At 43.6% G+C, this 20824-nt stretch overlaps 1 protein-coding gene across 1 annotated transcript in view; it reads left to right on the forward strand.

Annotated features, from left to right (window-relative positions):
* Positions 1–958: 958 nt before the first annotated feature.
* LOC124416270 (POU domain, class 4, transcription factor 1-like) overlaps positions 959–20824 on the forward strand; it is a gene marked incomplete at its 3' end in the record, with an annotated part of 70431 nt that continues 50565 nt past the window's right edge. The window contains exon 1 of the mRNA XM_046897200.1: positions 959–1568. Coding sequence (XP_046753156.1) covers positions 1126–1568 — 443 coding nt within the window. The remainder of the gene's footprint in view (positions 1569–20824) is intronic.

Consider the following 20824-nt stretch of genomic DNA (forward strand, 5'->3'; position numbering starts at 1 on the left):
TTTTTATTCGAAACGAAGTCAGCACTACGAGAGTGAGACAGGCCTTGGAAACAACATTCCACCTGGCGCAACAAACCTTTAACCAAATTTCAAAAACACAATTGACCTCTAGTCTATTCACATTCGGTTTTATTCTTTTACTCATCGCCCAGGATACGTTGCACTATTTGTTCTCATGTACGGTTTCACCGACCGGTACGGCGTTATTATCGTCTGGTACATTAGCGGTAGAAAATTTGTCGGAAAGTCTGTGAGATTTTATTTCATCTGATGTAAAAAAAGTAGAAGATTAATAAAATCACTTCGTATTTAACCATTGAAAAAGGAAAGCAGCGTCCCTGGACCGGTCAAACCGTCGTTCCTCGACGCTTGGAGCGGTGCACGTAGGCATACACATGGACACATAGCGAATCTAATTGTTGGTTGTTACATAGCGCGTCTACCTTGTAGGTACACACACACACACACATGCGCCAGAGGGACACGACGACGGAGCTACTACACACGTAAAGTTCGAATCTTGTCAAATCTCGCGTGTGTATAAGTCTGACTGTGTACAGTGGCGTGCCGAGGGAGGAAGGAAGGAAAGAGGATGAAGAGGAAGAGGTGGAGGAAGGAGGAAGGAGGAAGGGTAGCTAGTCGGGACGATCAATAGACGGGAATTTGGCGGAGTACGCAGGAGCAGGTTGAAGCAGGAGAAGCGCCACGACGTAGAGAGAGGCAGAATGAATTGACGGGGGCGGGAGGGGGGAGGTGAAGGCGTCCCAGTTGCGCGCGAAACGTCGCGAGCCTCGCGAGTGGTCGACGCCCCGGTCACGCGGAGCCCGCGAACCGTTTGAAATTGGTATCGCGCCGCGACGAGGGCGCCAACGTGCGTCTCTCGCGTCTCTCGCGTAGTCCGGATTTCACCGCGGATCCGTCGTTTCATCCCTGCGTCGCGTCGGCGAGAGTCGCGCGCGTTCCAGTGCGAGTCCGGTTCCCCTGCGGGAGCGTCGAACTCGCGGCGGTTGTTGTTCCAGGCTGCGGATGCGGCACCCTCGCTTCGTCCGACACCCCGGATCCCGTTAGGGAGGACCACGAAACCTGCGGAGTGTGATTAACGGGCGGTCGTGATGTTTTCGTGACATGTTACCACGTGACTTTCGTTCCTTACCTCGCTACTCATGCCGCAGTGACGAACGCGACCGCGACCATCGGGCCCTTCTTCGAGACCTTCGAATACCGCCCTCCAACGCCCCGAACCCGGCCGCCTTCCACGCGGCACTCGCACCTCATCACCGTCGGCACCACATCCTCGCCTACTGCCTCCTCCAGCACCCTTTCCTCAAGCCGGGACTCGGAGTACCGTGCGTCTCGTGGTGGGACCAGGACTCCGTTCCCCGGGTCCACTCGCCCCCGCATTATCACCACTTCTGCCACGGACATCATCAACTCCTTCATCAACGATCCTTTCACGGTCATAATAACCTCGCGCTTTTCGCCCAAGGATATTTCAGGTCCGTTCTACTATCGGGCTCATCCGTTATCGCCGGACACGGGATGCCGCCTATCCGTGGTATGGATACTAGGTGAGTAGTGAGTCCTTGTATCCACTTCCTTGCCGTATATTTTCCCGAAGATGCTGATACGTTGACCCGTCAAAATACAAATTCAGATCAGATTTGTCATGCTAAGACGAACTTACGCACTAATTTTGTTCTTTCAATCGCGGTGTTTCAACGATACTTTTCCTCATTGGTTTCTCATCAGATACGTAATCCTGCAGGTTATTTCGATACATGTTTAGTTTTACGCTGGACAAATTGCCCCCCTCCACCCACCTCTTCCCCCTTTTCCATCTCTCTATTTTTGTTCAACTATTCATGGTCGATCCACGCAAAATACCTGCTCGGTGATGAGGTTTTGTCCATCGGATTATGCTTGACTTCTCTTCAAATCAGCCTTGCGAATTTTTTCAAAAAGACTTTCTAAAGTCTATTCATATTTATTTGCTCCCGTGTCGGTTTCGAGAAAAAAAAACTGAATATTCTTTTCTTTCTTTATATTTTTATTCTCTTGCGAAGACAGCGAAGTATAGAAATCGTTAATAATGATTGCTTTGTTAATTTACTCAATTCACAGGTTCATAGTTATAAGTTTACCTGTTTATTATCACTTTCCCGCTGCAGTCTTGCTTGTCAATTAGCGTAATCAGCCCGGAGATTGCAACGACTATCATCCCTTATTCTATAGTCATCGTCACCGAAGCTGCAGACAATGAAGTTTTCATATCCAGATCACGTTGCGGGTGTTTATTACCGGTAATCGGATCGCGATGGCAAATGAAGAGCCAACTTCAATCTGTTAATCGCGATTTTACCACGATATAATCGTGTGTCAGTGCCGTCGACTGCACGTTATTCGCACGTTATAAAAATGATACCTATAAAAATGTGAAAGCTTGAGCTACATTTTGGTTTATGTACATATAGACGATTAGCTATTAATACTACACTGTGTAACAATTAAACTTTGGTACGCTGGAAGGGCACGTGATCGTTTCACGTTAACGAACACTGACCTTGTTCGCTTGGAATTGGTCGACCGAATCGGTAGACATGCCAAAGCAAATATTATCTAACAGTAAACATAGTAAATAACAAATATTACACTAACCTGCTGCTGAACCCGCGGCGTCCAAATAATTTGATGTATAACTTTCATCATCAACGACGCGTGCAAACAATAATAGCGACGTTTACGATCGACTGCACGACTAAAAACAAAAAGACCAAGAAAAAAAAAGAGGGGGACGCAATTAATTGGCACGCAATTAACGATAAACGCTGCAGGGAAATTGATTTCCGCAATAAAGTTGACAGTGTAATTCGGAGAATATTCTCGTAAACCAAGTACTTACCTACATGCATATATATATAAACTTGGATGAATGTCAAACTGACTTATGTATATATATATATATATATTTCTGTTGCGCTAGATCGAGCAAAAAGAGAAGCGACTATAAAAATTTACGACTTATGCATAACTGGCTACGATCCTCTCTTCTTGACCAGTGAGAATAAAGTTTATGGCTTTCGGACCCGGAGGTTTTCCTATATCTATATCGCCCGATACCATATTCGTGGGATTGTGAAAATCGACGTCGATCAATTTTGGAATGAGCGGCAGAAAAACCGATTCTGTTGAACAGTTTTGTTCCGTTCTGTTCTTCCGCCGCTAAAACCTGTCGAATATGAACGCATGGAAAGGGGTGAATCGGGAATGGAAGAGTAGAAAATCAACGGATCTGCATCGGCCAATATCCCGTTATTAAGCGAATAATATTCGCGCGAACCTCGTCCTCCGTCCCTCCAGTGGACGGACAAACGGAGGGAACGTCGGATCGGGGGTGGCGAACGGACGGAGGGGTTTATCGCGAGGGTGAATCGGGTTCGCGCTTGAGGGTTGGATGGTCGCAGGGTTTGGTACGGGAATTAATCCGCGTTTGTCGCCCGAACGCGATCATCCTCAAATCCAATCAACAATCAGGTTCGCTTGTATGTTTGCGCGCACGCCCGTGCATTTCCACCACGCGTGTGCGCAGCGCTGATGCATCCCCCTTGTGTGAAACGGATGCCGTGTGTACACCATCAAGCCCAAAAATCCACTCGGTGCGTGGAAGCTTACGCATACAGGTACCACCACCACGCCTATGTCAAATTATTCTGCGAGTGATGCGCCACAACAGTTGATACTCCCAATCGTCGATTCCCCCTCCCCCAAAAACAACTCTCTCGATCACTATATCCATCCGCGAATTCGTTGTTTGTGTCGGAAAATAATGGTCCATCGATCGGACGGTCAGTGATGCTGCACAAAAAGGACACGAGTCAGTATTTCGGTGGTTTTTAGCTGATGACCGATCGTGAATGGACTCGTGTTGAATCTTCGTTTTAATGGATAAATACACGAATAGAAAGTCGTTATTACTGTACACGGTGACTCGGTTGGGAATTTAAATCCACCTTTCTGAGAACAGAGATTATGGCACTTGTCGTTGCAGGTTACGAATCACAGTTGTACGGATATGAGATCGAAGATCGAAGATCGAAACTACAGAAGAATCAATTAATGTTTAGAATTTTTTTCGTGCAACGAGAGGATCGAGTCGACAAAATTTTATCTTCAACTCTCCCCAGAGTGACTTGGATTCCTTGTTCCGCAACAAGGTGCGCGTGTTCATCGTCTGCACCTAGCCCTGATCGCATGGTATAGATAATCGTAAGCATGTAAGATCTGTAGATAAACGTTTACGTTTGAAAGTTATATTTATCACACTCGACCATACAGGCCGAGTTTTATTTCAAATTTATTGTATACCGAGGCGTTTGCACCTCCTCATCTGGTTTATTTTATCTATCGCAGTATTTTGATTACTTGTACCTCCTACCTACCGCCGAGTTCACGCGTTCGGATTAATCCTCGTAGTGCTCGGCGGGTGTGTAATGCCAACTATATGATCAATTAGTCGCGGGGTATATCACCGATCGAGGATCAAAATAGATCGTTACGTACTGCCTAGGGATTCGTGGTGTGCAATATCTTATTTATATTTTCTCATTATAATGTATTTATACATGCAGCTGAGAGATTTGTACTCCATCACCTGTCTCTATACGCGCGCTTACGAAACAACCTGCACCGTTCGTCCGCGTGTATCTATCTTGTACTGCCGTTCGTTCGTTCGTTCCTTCGTTTGCTGCCCCTGCATGCCGTGGGTATAATAGGAGGTTCTGACACGAACGGCTTGTAAAAAGTCTAGCGTTATCTAAATATAAACGTGCACATGTGTACGACCGATGAAACCCTCGTCGCGGACAGCTGTTAACAATTATGCAACAGACTTGAATCACAATTTTCAACACCTATGGACGCCTTCTCCTGCCTAATTGGTTAGGTACTGCATAAGCAACTGTATCACTTCATTAATGAACAAAATTACACTTGCCCGTATTGTGTAAGTCCGTGGATTAGTCGAAATGCTATACCTATATATATATATATATATATATATATATTAGGTATATATACACATATACTTGGTGGGGAAAAAGAATCAACTTTGGCCAGCCTTGAAGTTTAAGGAAAACCTTGGCTTCTCTTCCTCGGTCTAGTATATAATTTTTGCGGTTATTCTCTTTTTTGATTTTTTTATGTTTAAGATATCAGTTGAATTACCCAAATACTTTTTATACGAATTTGAGAAGACAACTGCGATATGCTATGTGTTCTAATCCACTCTGCAGATTGTCAGTGACCTTCAATTTCGACGAAATAAAGCTGTTGTAAATGATCGTGTGATCAGATATGTATGAAAAAGAATAAACAAACCTGAAATCTACAGACACGTCATTCTTTCAGTCAACAAATCAGGTTCAATAAATACATGGTATTCAATATCGGCGAGGATTGAAGGTTATTACAGGCCTACAACCGATCGGGAATTTCTCAGATAGTTATGTTTGCGCTTGGTTGAGAGGCTTAATTGCACGTCAGCTTGTCGACCAATTATCGTTCCGGTAAACATTTAAACATGATGACGAAACTTGAATGACCGTGTACCTTGCAAATTCATTTTCGTACAGTAGGAAAAAGAGAGAGGATCGAGAGTCTGAGTTGACGAGCGCCGTTTGGCCTGGTGGCCATTTACACATTTAACATTTCGTCAATTATTTGCTATCGCATATCATCGCTGACCGGTTTGCATCGTTTCAATTTTCGAATGCGCAAAATACTCTTTTTTTTTTCTTTTTTTTTTGTACGATGGTCGAACCGGCTCACTGTGTCTTTTCGTTGAATTGTTATTCATTGTTCCTTCCAATAATCGTTGCATTAATATGATATTTGTAAAAAAAGAAAGAAAAAAATTGCATCTCGAATTCAGTTCCAAATACAGTCTGGCCGGTTACACTTCCTTAAAATTTTTCAATATTCTCATCTCCTTGACGGACATTGTAGAGTATTGATTTTTTCATCATCTTAAATCATTTTCTCACGATAAAGAATTTCGTCGAAATAATAGAGTGGGTGGCAGTAGTTTTTCTTGCCATTCAATACATCCTAATCCCTTTCGTTAAATACAGGTGTGCAGGTATGAACAAACGTTTCAGCCTCACAAACTGAAAAATTATTTTTTTTAAATGTGTATATATATATATATAAACCACGACAGAAAGCGAATGGAATTTTTTCCAATCGATGTAGACTCTTTCATTCATAAAATTGGCAGAAAATTGTTTTGACGTACGCTGCGTACGCATTGTTCGCCCTTAAGTATTCCGAGGCAAGTAGAGCCCGAAGCTCCGCGTAAATGCGGGCCTCAATCCAGCGACTGTCTAGGAAACTCCGCACGAAAGGGTTTTCAGGTTGGAAACCTTTGAGAACGGGACCTCCTGCCTTCCACAACCTGCATGGTGGGGCTCATCAGGCCCACAGGAGCATTTTATCCAGACCTCCCGAAGACGGGGAAGCGAAGGAAGAATGGCCGGTCTCTCGTTTTCTGTATATTCTTGGGTTCCTATCTCCTAGGGGATCGGTTTTTTGTGCTAGCTGCTTGTAGTTGATGCAAAAGAATATTTTCAAGTGTTACACGCGGGTCGCTGCTTTCTCTGTAGCAAAATGTTGTGGAGTTTTTGGTGCCAAGAAATGGCTTTGACTGTTTTTGTTATTTTTTAATCTTTGAAAGAGTAGGATAAAAGCTACCGTCAGTCGACATGTAAATAACATTTCTTCGGTAACGATAATTACATGTTACGTTACACCTTGCAGAAGAAGAAAAAAGCAATCGAAGAAATGTTTGACACATAAAGAGATACGATCCTATTTTCAGAATTCACAGGTATGAAAAATCTAGAGGATGAATCAAAATACACATTCGTCCTTCCGTGAAAATTAAAATCCCCACTGAATCTAGAAGCCGGTGATGAACGTGAGTAGGATAAAATGCATGATCACCGTAACCCTGCAAAACCTTGCCAAATCTGCATTGTTTCTTTCCCTTCTGTTCTATCGTGGTTTCGTAATTTTCATTAATTCTTTCTCCTCGCACAGTACTTTCCTCCGCCTTATTTAATCCTTTTTTTGTAGTACATAAAAAATTGATGCACGTTGGTAAAAAAATGTCACTACACTCGGCAGTCGTATTAATCCATGTCTGACCTCGTCTTGCACGATGGCTGAACCCTGACAAGCTACCGTCAGAGTTCATATATATATATATATATATATATATATATATATATAAATATATATGTATAGCGGGACGCATCGCAAGGTATAAAAATATCGTAAAATTATATACGATACTTTTACGCTACGATGCTCTCTCGTAAAGTCCAGAAAAACTGCGATGAAACGACGCCCGTCGTCGCCACTGGTCCGCGAACAATTATTTTCCCTTTTCCGCCTTCCTTTTACTTCTTCCTTTAACTCTTCTTTGGTGTTTCCTTTTTCTCTTTTTTACTTTGCCTTCCGTCTCACCACATCTTTTCCCGATGGGTTGGCACGGTATTGCCAAGCCTCTCGAACTCGGCCCTCGCGCTGCGCTGCGAGAAACATGGCACAAAAGCCGCGGCTATCAGGCAAACAAGTCTGCAGACAGTAATAGAGCGAAAAATTCGTGACGCTCGTATCGATATCATGCAGGGAAACGTTAGCAATAATTTAGACGCAGATAATCGCGGAGGCAGTATATCTACACGCATACAGAGCTTCGCTGATTACATACTATAGGTACGATTATTTCCTGTCCTCAGGGATAAGCCCGGAGGCTCACAACGGAGCCTCGGATCTCGGACGAAGAGAAGACGAACGTTAAATGCACAGGAAGGAGGTGCGGACGCGTTTCTTTTTACCCTCAGACCGCCGCTTTTTTTCTAATCCTTTTTCTCTTTATTTTTTGGGTCGTCGTCTCGACGGACCGAGCGAGCGACCATCCGAACTAACAGCATCCTAAAAAGGGACCAACACCGCCATATTGAACCACTCGGCTTCGCCCCTGACTTCAAACAAAGTCGAGGAACTTGCTCGGGTTAATTTAACCGCGAGACTGGCTCGTTATTAATTTCATCTGGTGTGCATAACCACTTCTTTTTCTCTCTCTCTCTTCTTTTTTTCGTTTCAACAAAAGGAAGAGAAATAAAGAGAGAAAAGTTTGAATATTTACAAAGAGCTTTGATCACCCCTCCTCATCGTCGCATCGTTTAATCTTTGGAATTCCATCGCAACGGGGAAAAACATTTACGTTACAAACATCCGGAAAAGTTCAGTCTCATCCCGCTATGTTCAAAATTCTGTGTAGGTCTAACTCAAGATTAATTTCGGAGACCAAAGTTTTTCCTTTAAATGTGTATACGTATATACGTGTATACACATGTATTTGCTTGTGCGTATACCTACCACAAGAACAAAGTTTGAAAGGCGTAAAAGTTCACCAATAATAGCTATATATACGTACACAAAGCTCGAAGCCCGCGTCAATATCATCCGCTGGACTCAGATAAAATACTCCCCGTTTTGCGCAAATCGCGATCAACGGATGACCAAGTTTCGTCCCGTTTCCATAAAAAATTTTCTATACAATGCTTTTATCACCTCATGTTAACGGCACAAATGATACACTGCACCTAATGACCCAAGCAAGAAATTGATATACAATCTACAGACCACAACTTTTTTCTAAAAATGACACGAAACAGTGTTTTCGTTTTACCTCGAACAACGTGACACTGCAAAGAATGCGGATTCACTTCCTGGGTCAGCATTGGCAATACCCAACACACCTGTAACCGTGTGTAAACCTACAGCGGATTCTTCTCCACTGACTTGAACGGAATATTTGCCGTTGATTTTACTCTCCATTATTGCAGAGTGTTCAGGTCTTCCGTATCTTCTTCATCTTATACCTACGTACTGTGGTTGGCGCAGGCGGCGGCAGTAAGCCGCGAATCGAACAAAGTTTCTTCTTACGACTTAAAAGCCCCGCGTACATAGCAGGCACGCAACATCGAACCAGCCAACTTGCCGGTGTAGGTGCAGCACGATGTTGACGCGCCCAGGTCAAGAACCACTTACAACTGATTTACCAAGTTTCCCCCCGTGCATGTGTGCGGTGCAGCAGCATTTCAGTACGTCCTGGATATAGATAGAACACCGCGTACGCAGCGAATACGTATAACGTAACGAGCGCCAATACTCGCACGGTCGTGCACCAGTCCATCACTCGAAGCGCCGACTTGGTTCTCAACCAAGCCTTCATTTTACCTTTCTTTCGATGGCTTCGAAAAGCTTCGAGTGCCGTGACCACGGGGTGCAAGACGAGGCCCGTGCACGTGGGCACATTGAATTTCGGCGCTCAGGTCGCACAAAGGGTGGTTCTTCCTCTGATCCTGCTCTGCGTTGAGTCGGTCCATTGTTTCACGGGGTTGATGAGGGTTTGCCGCTGCTGCTGCTGCTGCTGCTGCTGCTCCTGCTGCCTACACTTACACTGCTGCCCGTGGTAGGTACTTACTCTACGGATAATGGGGATCGCGAGTGTTTTCGCCGGTGACAAAACGCGGCGGGGTGAGAATTAGCCGACCACCGCTTTGAGAACCACTGAATTAAAGCAGACTACTTGCGACGTTGCCGCGCTCGAAGCACGGCCCCCACCCTTCTATCGACCCGGCGACGCTGCCGGCTCCTCTCTTTCTTTTCCGCACCTTTATCCCTTGGCCTTTATCGCCCTTTGCCGGTGCACCAAGTTCCCGTTCCTAACTCACGTCGCTTCGCCCGCCCGATGGCCTCGCCTCACCTCTCTTTCTCTCTCCTCTCTCTCTCTCTCTCTCTGCCCCACCTCGATGTCGACCACTTTGCCACAGCTGTTTCTCTCCGGTGGTGGTAGATACATGCTTCTCTCTGCCGTTTTGCCTTCCTAGAACAGATGCCACCGCGCCTGGGCCATCCGCGAGTGGGTTTCTTCTGCCTCAGGTTCGGTTCTGCCCCGGCGTGTCCGTGTCCCTTGTTGCGGTTCCTTTAAGACCTGGATACACACGTACGCACGCCTCTCCTCAACCGCTCCTTTTTACGCCGGTAATTGGTTGATGGAACTCGAACGGATAATGCCATCGCCTGGCGATCGTCGTTCGATATCTACGTGCATCCACCGGCGTGTCGTAGAGAGGAGTAAGGTATTCACCCCGGCTTCTGCAGCCGTTCGTACATCGATCCGTCGGCTTAGCGAGACTTACCCGGCTAAGCTCTGCACTATATGTACACCCTATCCACTCGCTCCGAGACTCACCCGCGAATTCAACGAACTCTAAACTCGCAGTTTTCAAACGACTTTGCATACCCCGAACCACTATCCTGCCACTCGTCCGTTCGCCGTTTCGCAAGCGGCAGCTTTTTGTAGCAAGGATCAAGGTTGACACTCAAACAAAATAATCTTAGGAATATAACTTCTGGTTCAACACTTTTTTAGAACTACGAATATCGTTCGAAGACGATTGCTCACGAGGTACATCAGTTTGGTGTCCCCCGCTGATCTGGTTGCAACTTGTGTATGTTGTAGAACATCGATGACCAACAGTCACGTATTTTTTCTTGTCATTGGAAGAAAAAATCTTTGACTTGTTGGAAATAAATATTTTTTTTCCATTGGGGTAGTTAAAATCAATTATAGAAATAGAAAATTATATAATAAAACCTGAATCTAGATTTGGTGGGTCGAACAAAATATCTGTAAAAGAAGGAAATTTAAAGAATTTCCTGTCGTTATATGACGCGTATGGGTAAACCAAGATACTTATCCGAGACGACGAAGTCATTGCGGTATAACCTGTCCAAATTTTGAATGTCTTCTGCGAATGCTGAGCTGTCTAGAGTATAAAGTACGTCAAAAGAAAGTTACTTTTATTTTGACCTGTTCTTCTAACGGCACGACGCGACATCTGACAGATGCCGACTTTAACCTGAAGACACTTTGAAAGACTAGTAAACTGCTGCGATAAGTCTACGTTGAGGAAAAAATTCCCTTGAGAGGAGCGCAGCCCCTTCACAAAATTCTCCCTGTCAAGGTGCGCGTATGACGTGAATACCGTAAACCGACGTTATACTCACGTTAACTATTTGCGATTAATGTGCGAATTATCGTCATGAGGATCAGTCATACGAACGCTTACATCTTATTTTACCGATTCAAACTTGGCGCAAATTGTGATCTGGCGGTATCAGAGCGCTCTTTATGGGGTCGTAACTTTGAACCCTTGCTGTCAGGACGCGGGGAATATTGAACAATGAAAATTAATTCCGTCTAGGCTCTCTAGCCTAATCCCTGAATGTCCGCAAAATCGATTATGCCGCACACTGCCGTTCAATCATTATTCAAATCCGCTTTACTCTTCCCAACGATAATTTCTCGCCTCTGTCCATGTGGTGTTGTATTATACGATTAGTGCAAACTGAAATACTCATTCTTTAAAATCCCAGTCATGTTACATGAACAACAAGAAAAACTGTTCGGTAACCCTTAATTCGCACCTAATTTCAATGTCGACTGATTATATAATAAGACCACACCTCATGGGCTCCCATAACATTCTGAATACAGCCATGTACCCGAGTTTTCGGCAGGGAAGAAGATACTCAACGGTTGACGGACGATTGTTGAGTTGTTCAGTAATTACTCACGTTTTATTACTGGAATCACTTACTCTGCCAGCTCAAGCCATGCATCATCGCAAGCCCTGTAACTTTAAACTGGCAGGGCTAGTTACCTGCGTCGGTAACGCTGAAACCAAGCTGCAGGGGAACCAAACTCGCAGGTATATACCATAATCAATTGTTGTGTGACTTTGCTCCCTGCTCAGGTTGCGCAGACGTCCCTTTCTACCGGCTATTCAGTTGCAGGCACTCTTCAGAGCTCTCAACAATATGTCTGCCTACAGGCGTGAACTGAATTTTCGAAATTTAATATACCTGCGGAGGACGTGGTGGCCGCAGACACCTCTTCATCCATTTATCGCCAAGGATCCTCGGAAATTGGATCGGCAGATTGTTTCATAGATTTTCAAGCACGTGGTCCTGCAGACTAATGGCGCCGACTGTGTTGCAGGGCTTTCGAAAGTTGCAAAGTCCACTTTACCGAATAGTCATCTAATCGCGAGAATTACTTCGAAGCGATAAGCGCGGTGCAAGCTGCAGTCTGGAACTGACCGTAAGTTTACAGACGATTGTTTACCGTCGCGGCTTATCTTTTTTTTGTCGTTTATACGTACCTATATTATTTACCAAGAACGAGAGAATGTCTACCGCGTTTGAGACGACAAAATATTTGAGGGCTTACAAAGTTGTTGTTTGGCATCGAGTTCCTATCAACGCTTCGAGCCTCAGTTCAACGTTAATCGCACCCCCCAAGTTTGTTAATTTAACTACATTTACCCACGAGCTTTGACCGCCAGTTCCTAGACACAAGACCCTTTCCAGTTCATCCTCTGACTTAGTATGACTAAATAGAACTCATTCTTATCGTCTACCTGTGTGTTTGTGTGTGTATGCGTGCGTGCGTGCGTGCGTGCGTGCGTGATAGTACAGTTCGACGGGGAATCGGACAGCTTTTGCCCTTGGGAAAAATTCAGTTTTTTGCTCGTCCATACGCTGTGGAGACTAATTATACACCGAGTGACCAACGGTAGAAAGATCGAGGACACGGACAATCGTTGAAAACCGCGAGTCAATTATTATCACGTGAACTACGTTTTCGACTATTCGAATTCATAATTCGCCCGTACCGTATCAGTGTAAAAATTTCTTAGACAAACCTTATCGTCCTTCCTACCTTTTTTTGATTTTTTGATTCAACCAGAACTTATTTCGCGGTCTTATCGCGCGGAACGGATTTCCAAGTGTCAATCTGTCTGGTCCTATCTGGTATAATCTAACCTGAATATAAATTCAAGAGAAAAAAAAAATGAATAAAATCTCGAGACAATCTCATCGGGCATTGTTATAATATATTCACCAGAAAATCTGCAGATTCTTAATTCCGACAAATAAAGGCGAGTGGCGGGCGTTTCGCGATGGTTCGAGAAGATTTTGCCAAGGCTTTACAAATAAATTTCCACTTTCTTTCAGGAGCAGAGATTGAGCAAATCTCGGCTATATCACGCACGCAATTACTACCGGGCTTTGCCTCAAGGCTCCTCCTCTTCCTCATCCCGGAGCAATGCTCGAAGCTATCTTTGCGGCTGAACAGAGGGAGGCGGTGCTTTTTTTTTTCTTTTCCATTTTTTTTCTCCTCATCTTTCACTCCCTTATTTTATTCATTCTTCTTTTACCTCTGCCTCGCCTCTTTCCCTCCTTCTCATCAGCCCATTGTGTCACTCGAGCTGGCGGCCCCCCGCTGCTGTTGACTGTAGCAGATAGCACGTCGCATGCCTCGTGCGAACGAACAACCCTGAGGCACACGCGAAGTTCCATCGCGCCAAGGGGTTCCTACTAAACGATATTAGTAGGGGCGACGGTTGCGATAAACCCCCAGACCGATCGAACCTCTCATTTTTATGTTAATAAACCGGAATTATATCGTAATATTCCGGCTTTGATAATCGGCCAACGGTCCGTAAGGAAAATTATTCCTGAACGTGATTACAGATTTTACTCAATATGACGCGGGTGCGAAAATGCGAGATAGATGAAAATGCGTTAATGCGAGAGAAACGTAATACGCAAGGGATACAGTTGCGGATTCCAAGTAAAAAATAGCTCGAGTTTATTTCGCCTTGGCTAAGTGTGTGTGTGTGTATATATGTGCATGTATGTTCAATGTGCGAAATGACTAACCATAGACTCATCGCTTTCGGAGAAGCTATTATACGCTATACCGGACGAATATTCCCATGACTAGACTAGCCGCGATCTTCTGTAATTGCTGCGACCGAGAAAAGAGCCAGAATCGACGGAGGCGTTGCAGTCGAGTGACCAAAAATAATCGATTTTCGATTAAATCGATCATTTTTTTCCGATTAATAAACAAACTCGATCATTTTTCCACGCAATCGGTTTTTGTTCTTCACTTACTCCCATGAACCCAATTGGCAATATAATATCAATTCATGTGATTAAAGTATCATTACATATTAACAATATCATTACATATTTTTAATTTTTCATCACTGCCAAGTGAGTACAGTATCCAATTACTACAATCGCAATTTTATTTCAGATGTAAAATGAATGAATAAATGATGGAAAACATCCGCAAAACATCTGTTGTTGTGAGATAAATTGGTTTTTGGCTCAAATCGCACAGACAAGTCAGGGTATAATTGTGGGTAGATATACGCAGGCGGGAATATACGTGCAACATATTATCTCGATGTAACATAACAAGCGGTAGCTACCTTAATAATAACGGCTGCCCCCCCCCCCCCCCCCCTCTACTCCCAGTCTTCTTCCTTTTTTTTTATTCGCAATTAATTGGACTGGCCATATGACTGCAGCGGGCACACACATGTGAGCCGTCCAGGTGTTTTCGAGTCTGCAGCCTTAAAGCGACTCGCTGAAACAGCCCTTAGAATCCTTTACATGTATAATTTGTATTTATACACATGCAAGTGAGCGATTGTGTTCAACGGTTTAAATTATCATAAAACGTAATTAATTATATTATTTTCTTTTTCTCTTTCCAGGTAAGCTATCCGGATGAAAGGTGTCTGCCAAGATATCAGTCGAACAGCAAATATATGTGTGCAGGTTGCGTGAGTATTTCACTCGACTTTTTAATTTATACGCAGAATTTTTCAACATGCTTGATATCGCGGTTTTTCAAGTAGCGTTTCGTAGTCTGTACGGGCTAAACACGCGATTGGTATATTCGCATGATGATTGAAATGAAATTTCATCGCGATGATATCGAAATTTCATACGAAAACAAGGTCGCAAATGTTATCTTGCATAAATCAGATGTCGATATCGCATTTTAACACCGAAAATGCGTAAACAAAATTATATATACTGTAAAAATTGATGTTGTTTTCAAAAAATATAATTTACCACGTTCACTAATGAAAGTAATTTATATAATATCCATGCAATAAGAAACTGCTGTGTGTTCATTATACATGAAGTAGGGAATTATTTTGTCAAATCGACGAAATACTCACAGTATACGCTGTGTGAGTTATACGATATCGAACCGGTCGTCCAGCAAAAAATATTCACCGATGTATATTATAATAATAAAAACACAGAAATAAAACAAGAAAAACGAGAAAAATAAAACAACTGCTTCGCCATTCGACAAAGTTTCGATTTTAATCGATCATAATTTTATAATTGATACGTTTTCACCTTTTTCTCCACATTTTCTTTTTGCTCGCCAAGATTAAAAGAAATAAAAAAAAAAAACAGTCGTAGGCGAACATGGATGCGTGCAGCGCAGCACAATTTCCTATTAGGGACTATTGAACCCCGGGGCCAGGAAGCCAACTGTATAGCAAAACGGGGTCCAATCTATGCATCTGCGTAAGCGAACGCGCTATCTGCGATCGGTGGCCGATGACGTCACGGGGCAAGCAAGCGAACCGCACATATTACAGCCTCGTCGTTGTCTGTGCAGCTGTATAGAACATCTGCGTGTACCTCTGACTAAATTATGCACAGAGTCGAGGTGTGATAAATGTATATTGTATATATTTCACTTCCCCGTATATATGCGGTGGTAAACTATTGCAGGGTTCTCGACCTGCAGCCTGCACCTCACGAGGGATGCACGAAACTGCAGCGTTTCTTACCTGATGCAAACCGTCGAGGAAGCGGCGAAATTTTCGTTTATTTCAGGGCTACGGATTATCCTGAAACTGTAAAATTGCGCACGACAGAGACTTATTGTGAGATTCAATTCGCAATCGAATTGAAAAATGCAAATTAAACCTACGTGGAGGAAACCTTCTACAATCGGTCACACTGTGGCTCGCTCGCTCCCTGTATTAAAAGTTTCGGACTAATTTAATTCAGCTATCCGTGTCTAATCTCTTGGCATATATAATTAATTCTCCCTATGACCACGTGTGTTCCTTGCGTATGTGTATAATGCGTGTTTAATGGATTTTATTTATTTATTTATTTACTTTCTATTTTTACTACACGTTTCTGACCGTGCATTTACCCTCACGTACACATGCCTACGTCTACCTTGCAGGCATACATACATGTATATATATAATACATAATGTACAATCATCCGACTTGCCGCGAGTAGATGTATAATCATTCCGCGATCGTACCGCGTTAAAATCGTGACGTGGCATGGGGGACATTGAACCCCTTCTCTTCCGCCCTCGTTGCTATTCCATATACCCTCTTTTCCGGAAAGGGTAGAAGAGCCTCCTCCCCTCCCTCCCCTCCCCATTCTGCCTTCGCACTCCACGTTCACCCCTCAGATCCTGAAGTAACTCGGGGCAAAGCAGTGCTTTGTCGTTTTGCGAAGTACTCTGATGAACTGAAGTTTCGAAATTCCGCATTATTCCTTAAGTTTCAGTAACTTTCCTTGGGCTATAACAAAAAATAAATAAATAAATGAATAAATAATGAATCAGTCAACATTTTACCGGAGCTTCTCTTGCTTATAAAAGTCGACTTTTATCTGCTGATTTAGTATGTATTATTGAAATTTTCATACTTCCTTACATCATTTAACGCTAACATTTAACATTGTTAGGGTTCGAGTAAATTCACAGAGAATCGAGAGACTAACCAATCCTGAGACGTCTTTGCCAACTATTAACACATTGCATTGGTGCAAATATCAAATCTTTAACAAAGCTCAAAAACTTGCAAAACTTGCTTACAAAAACGCACCCCGGACTCTGGTCTTTTTCATCCCTGCGAATGTCGGGTGTCGTCATGTATCACTCCGCTGCAAGCAAGCCACCCCTGCAGGTTCACTTCTAACACACATAGTTGAATCTGCTGCGCCACAGCGAAGGTTGTCAGTCCGAGTTCGCATCGCGAACAAGCCCTGCCTGGCAGTGGGAGCAAGGGCATCAACCCCTGGAAACCAACAGGGCTACCAATGCCTGTGACGTGCGAAGCGGGGACTCTGGACGGACGATTCATACGTCCGCGAATGTTATACTGGCCAGCGGGCTAACGCGGTGGCTTATGCCGAGTGTTTTATTGCCGGTTCTGTATAGAGCGAACGAGCGAGCGAGCGAATGGTCGGAAAAACTCGGAAGCAAGAGGCGACTACATGGAATGGCGTCTAAAACCAATGCGGCGACATCGTCTCCTCGTTATACTACAATTCCACACCTAGGCTGCTGCGGATGGCTCTCAATCAGCGTCTATGCCGCACCTCTGGTATCGGGTGGTGGTTAAATATACAAGGCGCGGCTCCTCCACCCTTGATTATAATCGTGCGTGATGCACGATTTTACGTGGATACGCATGTGCGTATTTGCAATCGGCGAATTCGTCATTCGACCAGCCTTTGGGCGTTGCGCTGTTACAATCTATGTATGTACCTTTGATAGAAGATCGGTATCGAGCTCCTTGAGCTCGTTGTTTTATTCATCCTTGTGGCTGCAGGCCGGGTTAATGATCGACGCGTACAACTCTTTAACCTACCTGTGCGTAATTGTTTACGCATTGGCACGAATAAAATATATGGGAACTCGTTTCGTCACCGTATTATTCACGTTTATTTGTTACATTTGTTATTTATTTTTTTTTTTTTACATTATTTTTCATTCCGCTTCATCTGATCTGCGTTGTGGTCGTCCTACTCCTACTCCTACTTCTCTTTCTCTGTACATTTGAGCGAGAGCCAAGACCGACATTTGATATCCCCTGGCGATAATTAGTTTATAAGCAAAGAATGTTTATACACTGGCAATGAGTTTATAAACTTGACGCGGGTCATGTCACCCGTCTTTAATACTGTGGAGAGAAAAAGAGGAAAAGACATAGAGAGAGAGAGAGAGAGAGAGGGATGGAGAGAAGGAGAGAAAGTGGGGCTTGTGTATCCTTTTAAGGATCTGTTTTGGAACGTACGTATCTCGTTATTATCGTTCATCAGACTTGCTGCAACGCACGCGTTTTACCAATGCTTTAATACCTGCAAACGACTCGTACGTACGTAAGTGACGGGTTTTGCAGCCCACCTTGATTTTACGACCTCGCATAAATACTGTAGCCGTTTTTCTTGAGACAAATTTTGCGAAGGCAGATCCTCTTCCTACTCGTGTGCGGGAATCCTATTATATACGGATGATGTTTAAAAAACAAAAAAAAAAGCAATTTTTAAAGAAGATTTCACACTCTTGGCGTGAAATTTCACTTCACAGTTAGGCATGTATACATATATTGCACAGCGGACTTTGGTGGTGAATTACACCGAGAAAATTTCCGTGAAATATACTGCTAAACGACTGTCGAGGTTCTGCCGTTCTACTGTAGTGTCGAGGTATGTTATTAGGAACGTAATTATTCTCGATGATTAGCATCGCCTAATGACCCATGGGGTGTAATGGATCGCGATAAGCTGAATATAAAGATCTAGATAACCGTGTGGACGGGCGTAATTGAGTTTGGTGATGCACACCCTTAACTCTTGAATTTCTTTCTTGATGGTGAAAAAAGTCGAAACAATGGCTAATCGTGGCTTGCTGCGAACTTACGATTCGTGAATGCGACGATTGATTGATTGATGGATTGATGGATTGTTTGATTGCCAAATTGCTACGTGGCTAGCGAAAAACGTCAGCACCGATAAGAAAAGAAGTAGCGCAAAGTAAACCAGTTTCAGGAGGATCGTCTTTGTGCGTTGGAAAGTTACACGAAGTTGTACAAAGTTGTCCGAAGCGGGGAGGATGTGGAGGAATGGAGGAGGAGGAGGAGAACTTTCGTTCTGCGATTTACCAAAGTTGAGAGTTTCGCTAATCCAAATTGGCCGTATCACTTGACCAAAGAACTTGACTTGTTCTTCTATCTCTTGAAGCTGGATTCCATAATCGTACTTTGGATAGTTCCCAGAGTGGCTTACAAACAAGAAGAAATATACTTTTTCACTGCTCAAACTTTGGCCTATTCTTTGTGTATCGTTCCTGTTTCTACGTGCATCATAAATGTTAACGCAAAATGGTTAGATAGCCCCGAATCGCGGACTCTGCTAGACTTGTGACCTTTTGCTTTTCAGAGCTTTTGAAGTAGATAAAACTTTCGCAATTATATACTTATTACTACTATCAATAGTACGATTCTTCGTATTTATTGCATGTTTTCTGATAACACGTTTTTTTCGGGTTTGTTTCTTCTCCTTTTAACCTATACAGTTCAGCACATGTTTTGATAGATAAACTTTACAAGAGTCAAAGATAATCCAATCGACGTTAGGATTATGAAAATTGACCCGGATTTTAAAATTGCTTCAACCAATCTCTTCGAAAGTTACGTCACATCAAGTTTTGCAATTTTATCATACCGTAGACCTTGATCTCTCGGTTCTGCATATAATCCAACAAACTTCCAACGTCGATATCTACCTACTATTTTCGACCCGTTGAGCATTATCAATATAATGTACATATAGTCGGTGATTCTCGGCTGAAATTTTACTGGCCAATTTCGATGTCAAATAATTTTACCGTAACGGAATCTGCGGACACGTACGTATACGTATATACATATATACTCTTTGAATTAATAAACTTTTGCACTGATGGAAGACAAATTACCCTCGCTTTTATCGCTTCCGGTTCGAATGCCAGCCCTTATCAATAAATCGTTGCAAGCAAAAGGGTGAAATAATGAAAGATGATAAATTAATATTTACACCACTCTCTGGAAAAAATCGCTGCAAATTTTCGCAGTGGGAACGAGCCTTTAACTGAACAGCAGCGTCAGCCGCTGCACGGTAGAGGAGCATGATAACACTGGTAAGTATTGATCCTTGCGGGGGGTATAGGACGGGGCGAGAGTGGGGGAATCCCCGGTGACTGGCACACACCCCAACGTACCCTCGCCTCGCTCCGTTGCTCGAGCTTCGCGACGATCGGCACCGAATTGCTCGTTCGAACCGAGCGACTGCGAGTACTTCACCTCCTGGTGCACCACTGGCGGCCATTGCTCGCTCAGGAGTTTTCATACCCGGCTTTCCGCGGATGCGAAACTCTGTGCACTCGCCTTCCTCCCGTTTGACGGATTTCACTCGCGACAGAGAGACATGACGCGAAACTGACGGCTCAGGGCTTTTCAATTTTTACATCAGTGTCTCGAACTTCGAAACTCTGCCAAAGGCTTCGTCGTTTTTTGTGCATTATTTTTTCTCATTTCTTCCAGTAACCCAAACGCTAGTGTTGGTGGAATCGAGAAGACGTAAAAGAATCTTCAGACATTTTTTTTAGACAATGTATAAACTCTGTTTTTATACAGGCGATAAGCTGTAACTAGAAAATGAATGTGATATGGATCTTCTAAATGGATCAATTCATTTTGAAAATTGTTACCAGGTTGTCCGGTATAGTTTAAACAGTTATCCAGAAATTGTCGGGGCTGCGTAAGTTTGAAACGCGGACCGGTAAAGGTGTCGGAATATTTCGTATATTATAATCTCGCGGTTGAACGCAGCGTCTGCACCGCTTGGAGACTTTACGATCGTCACAAGCACAAAGACGTACGTCTTGAATGTAGATTTCGTCAACCGTCTTGCGTGACCTTCGCGTTTTTGCGCAGACTGCCAATAACCTGATTGGTAAATCGTTTTATCAAAGTTGTCGGGGTACATGCATGAGTATGAATATATTAT

This window comes from Diprion similis, chromosome 2 (assembly GCF_021155765.1).
Source record: "Diprion similis isolate iyDipSimi1 chromosome 2, iyDipSimi1.1, whole genome shotgun sequence".
NCBI lineage: Eukaryota > Metazoa > Arthropoda > Insecta > Hymenoptera > Diprionidae > Diprion > Diprion similis.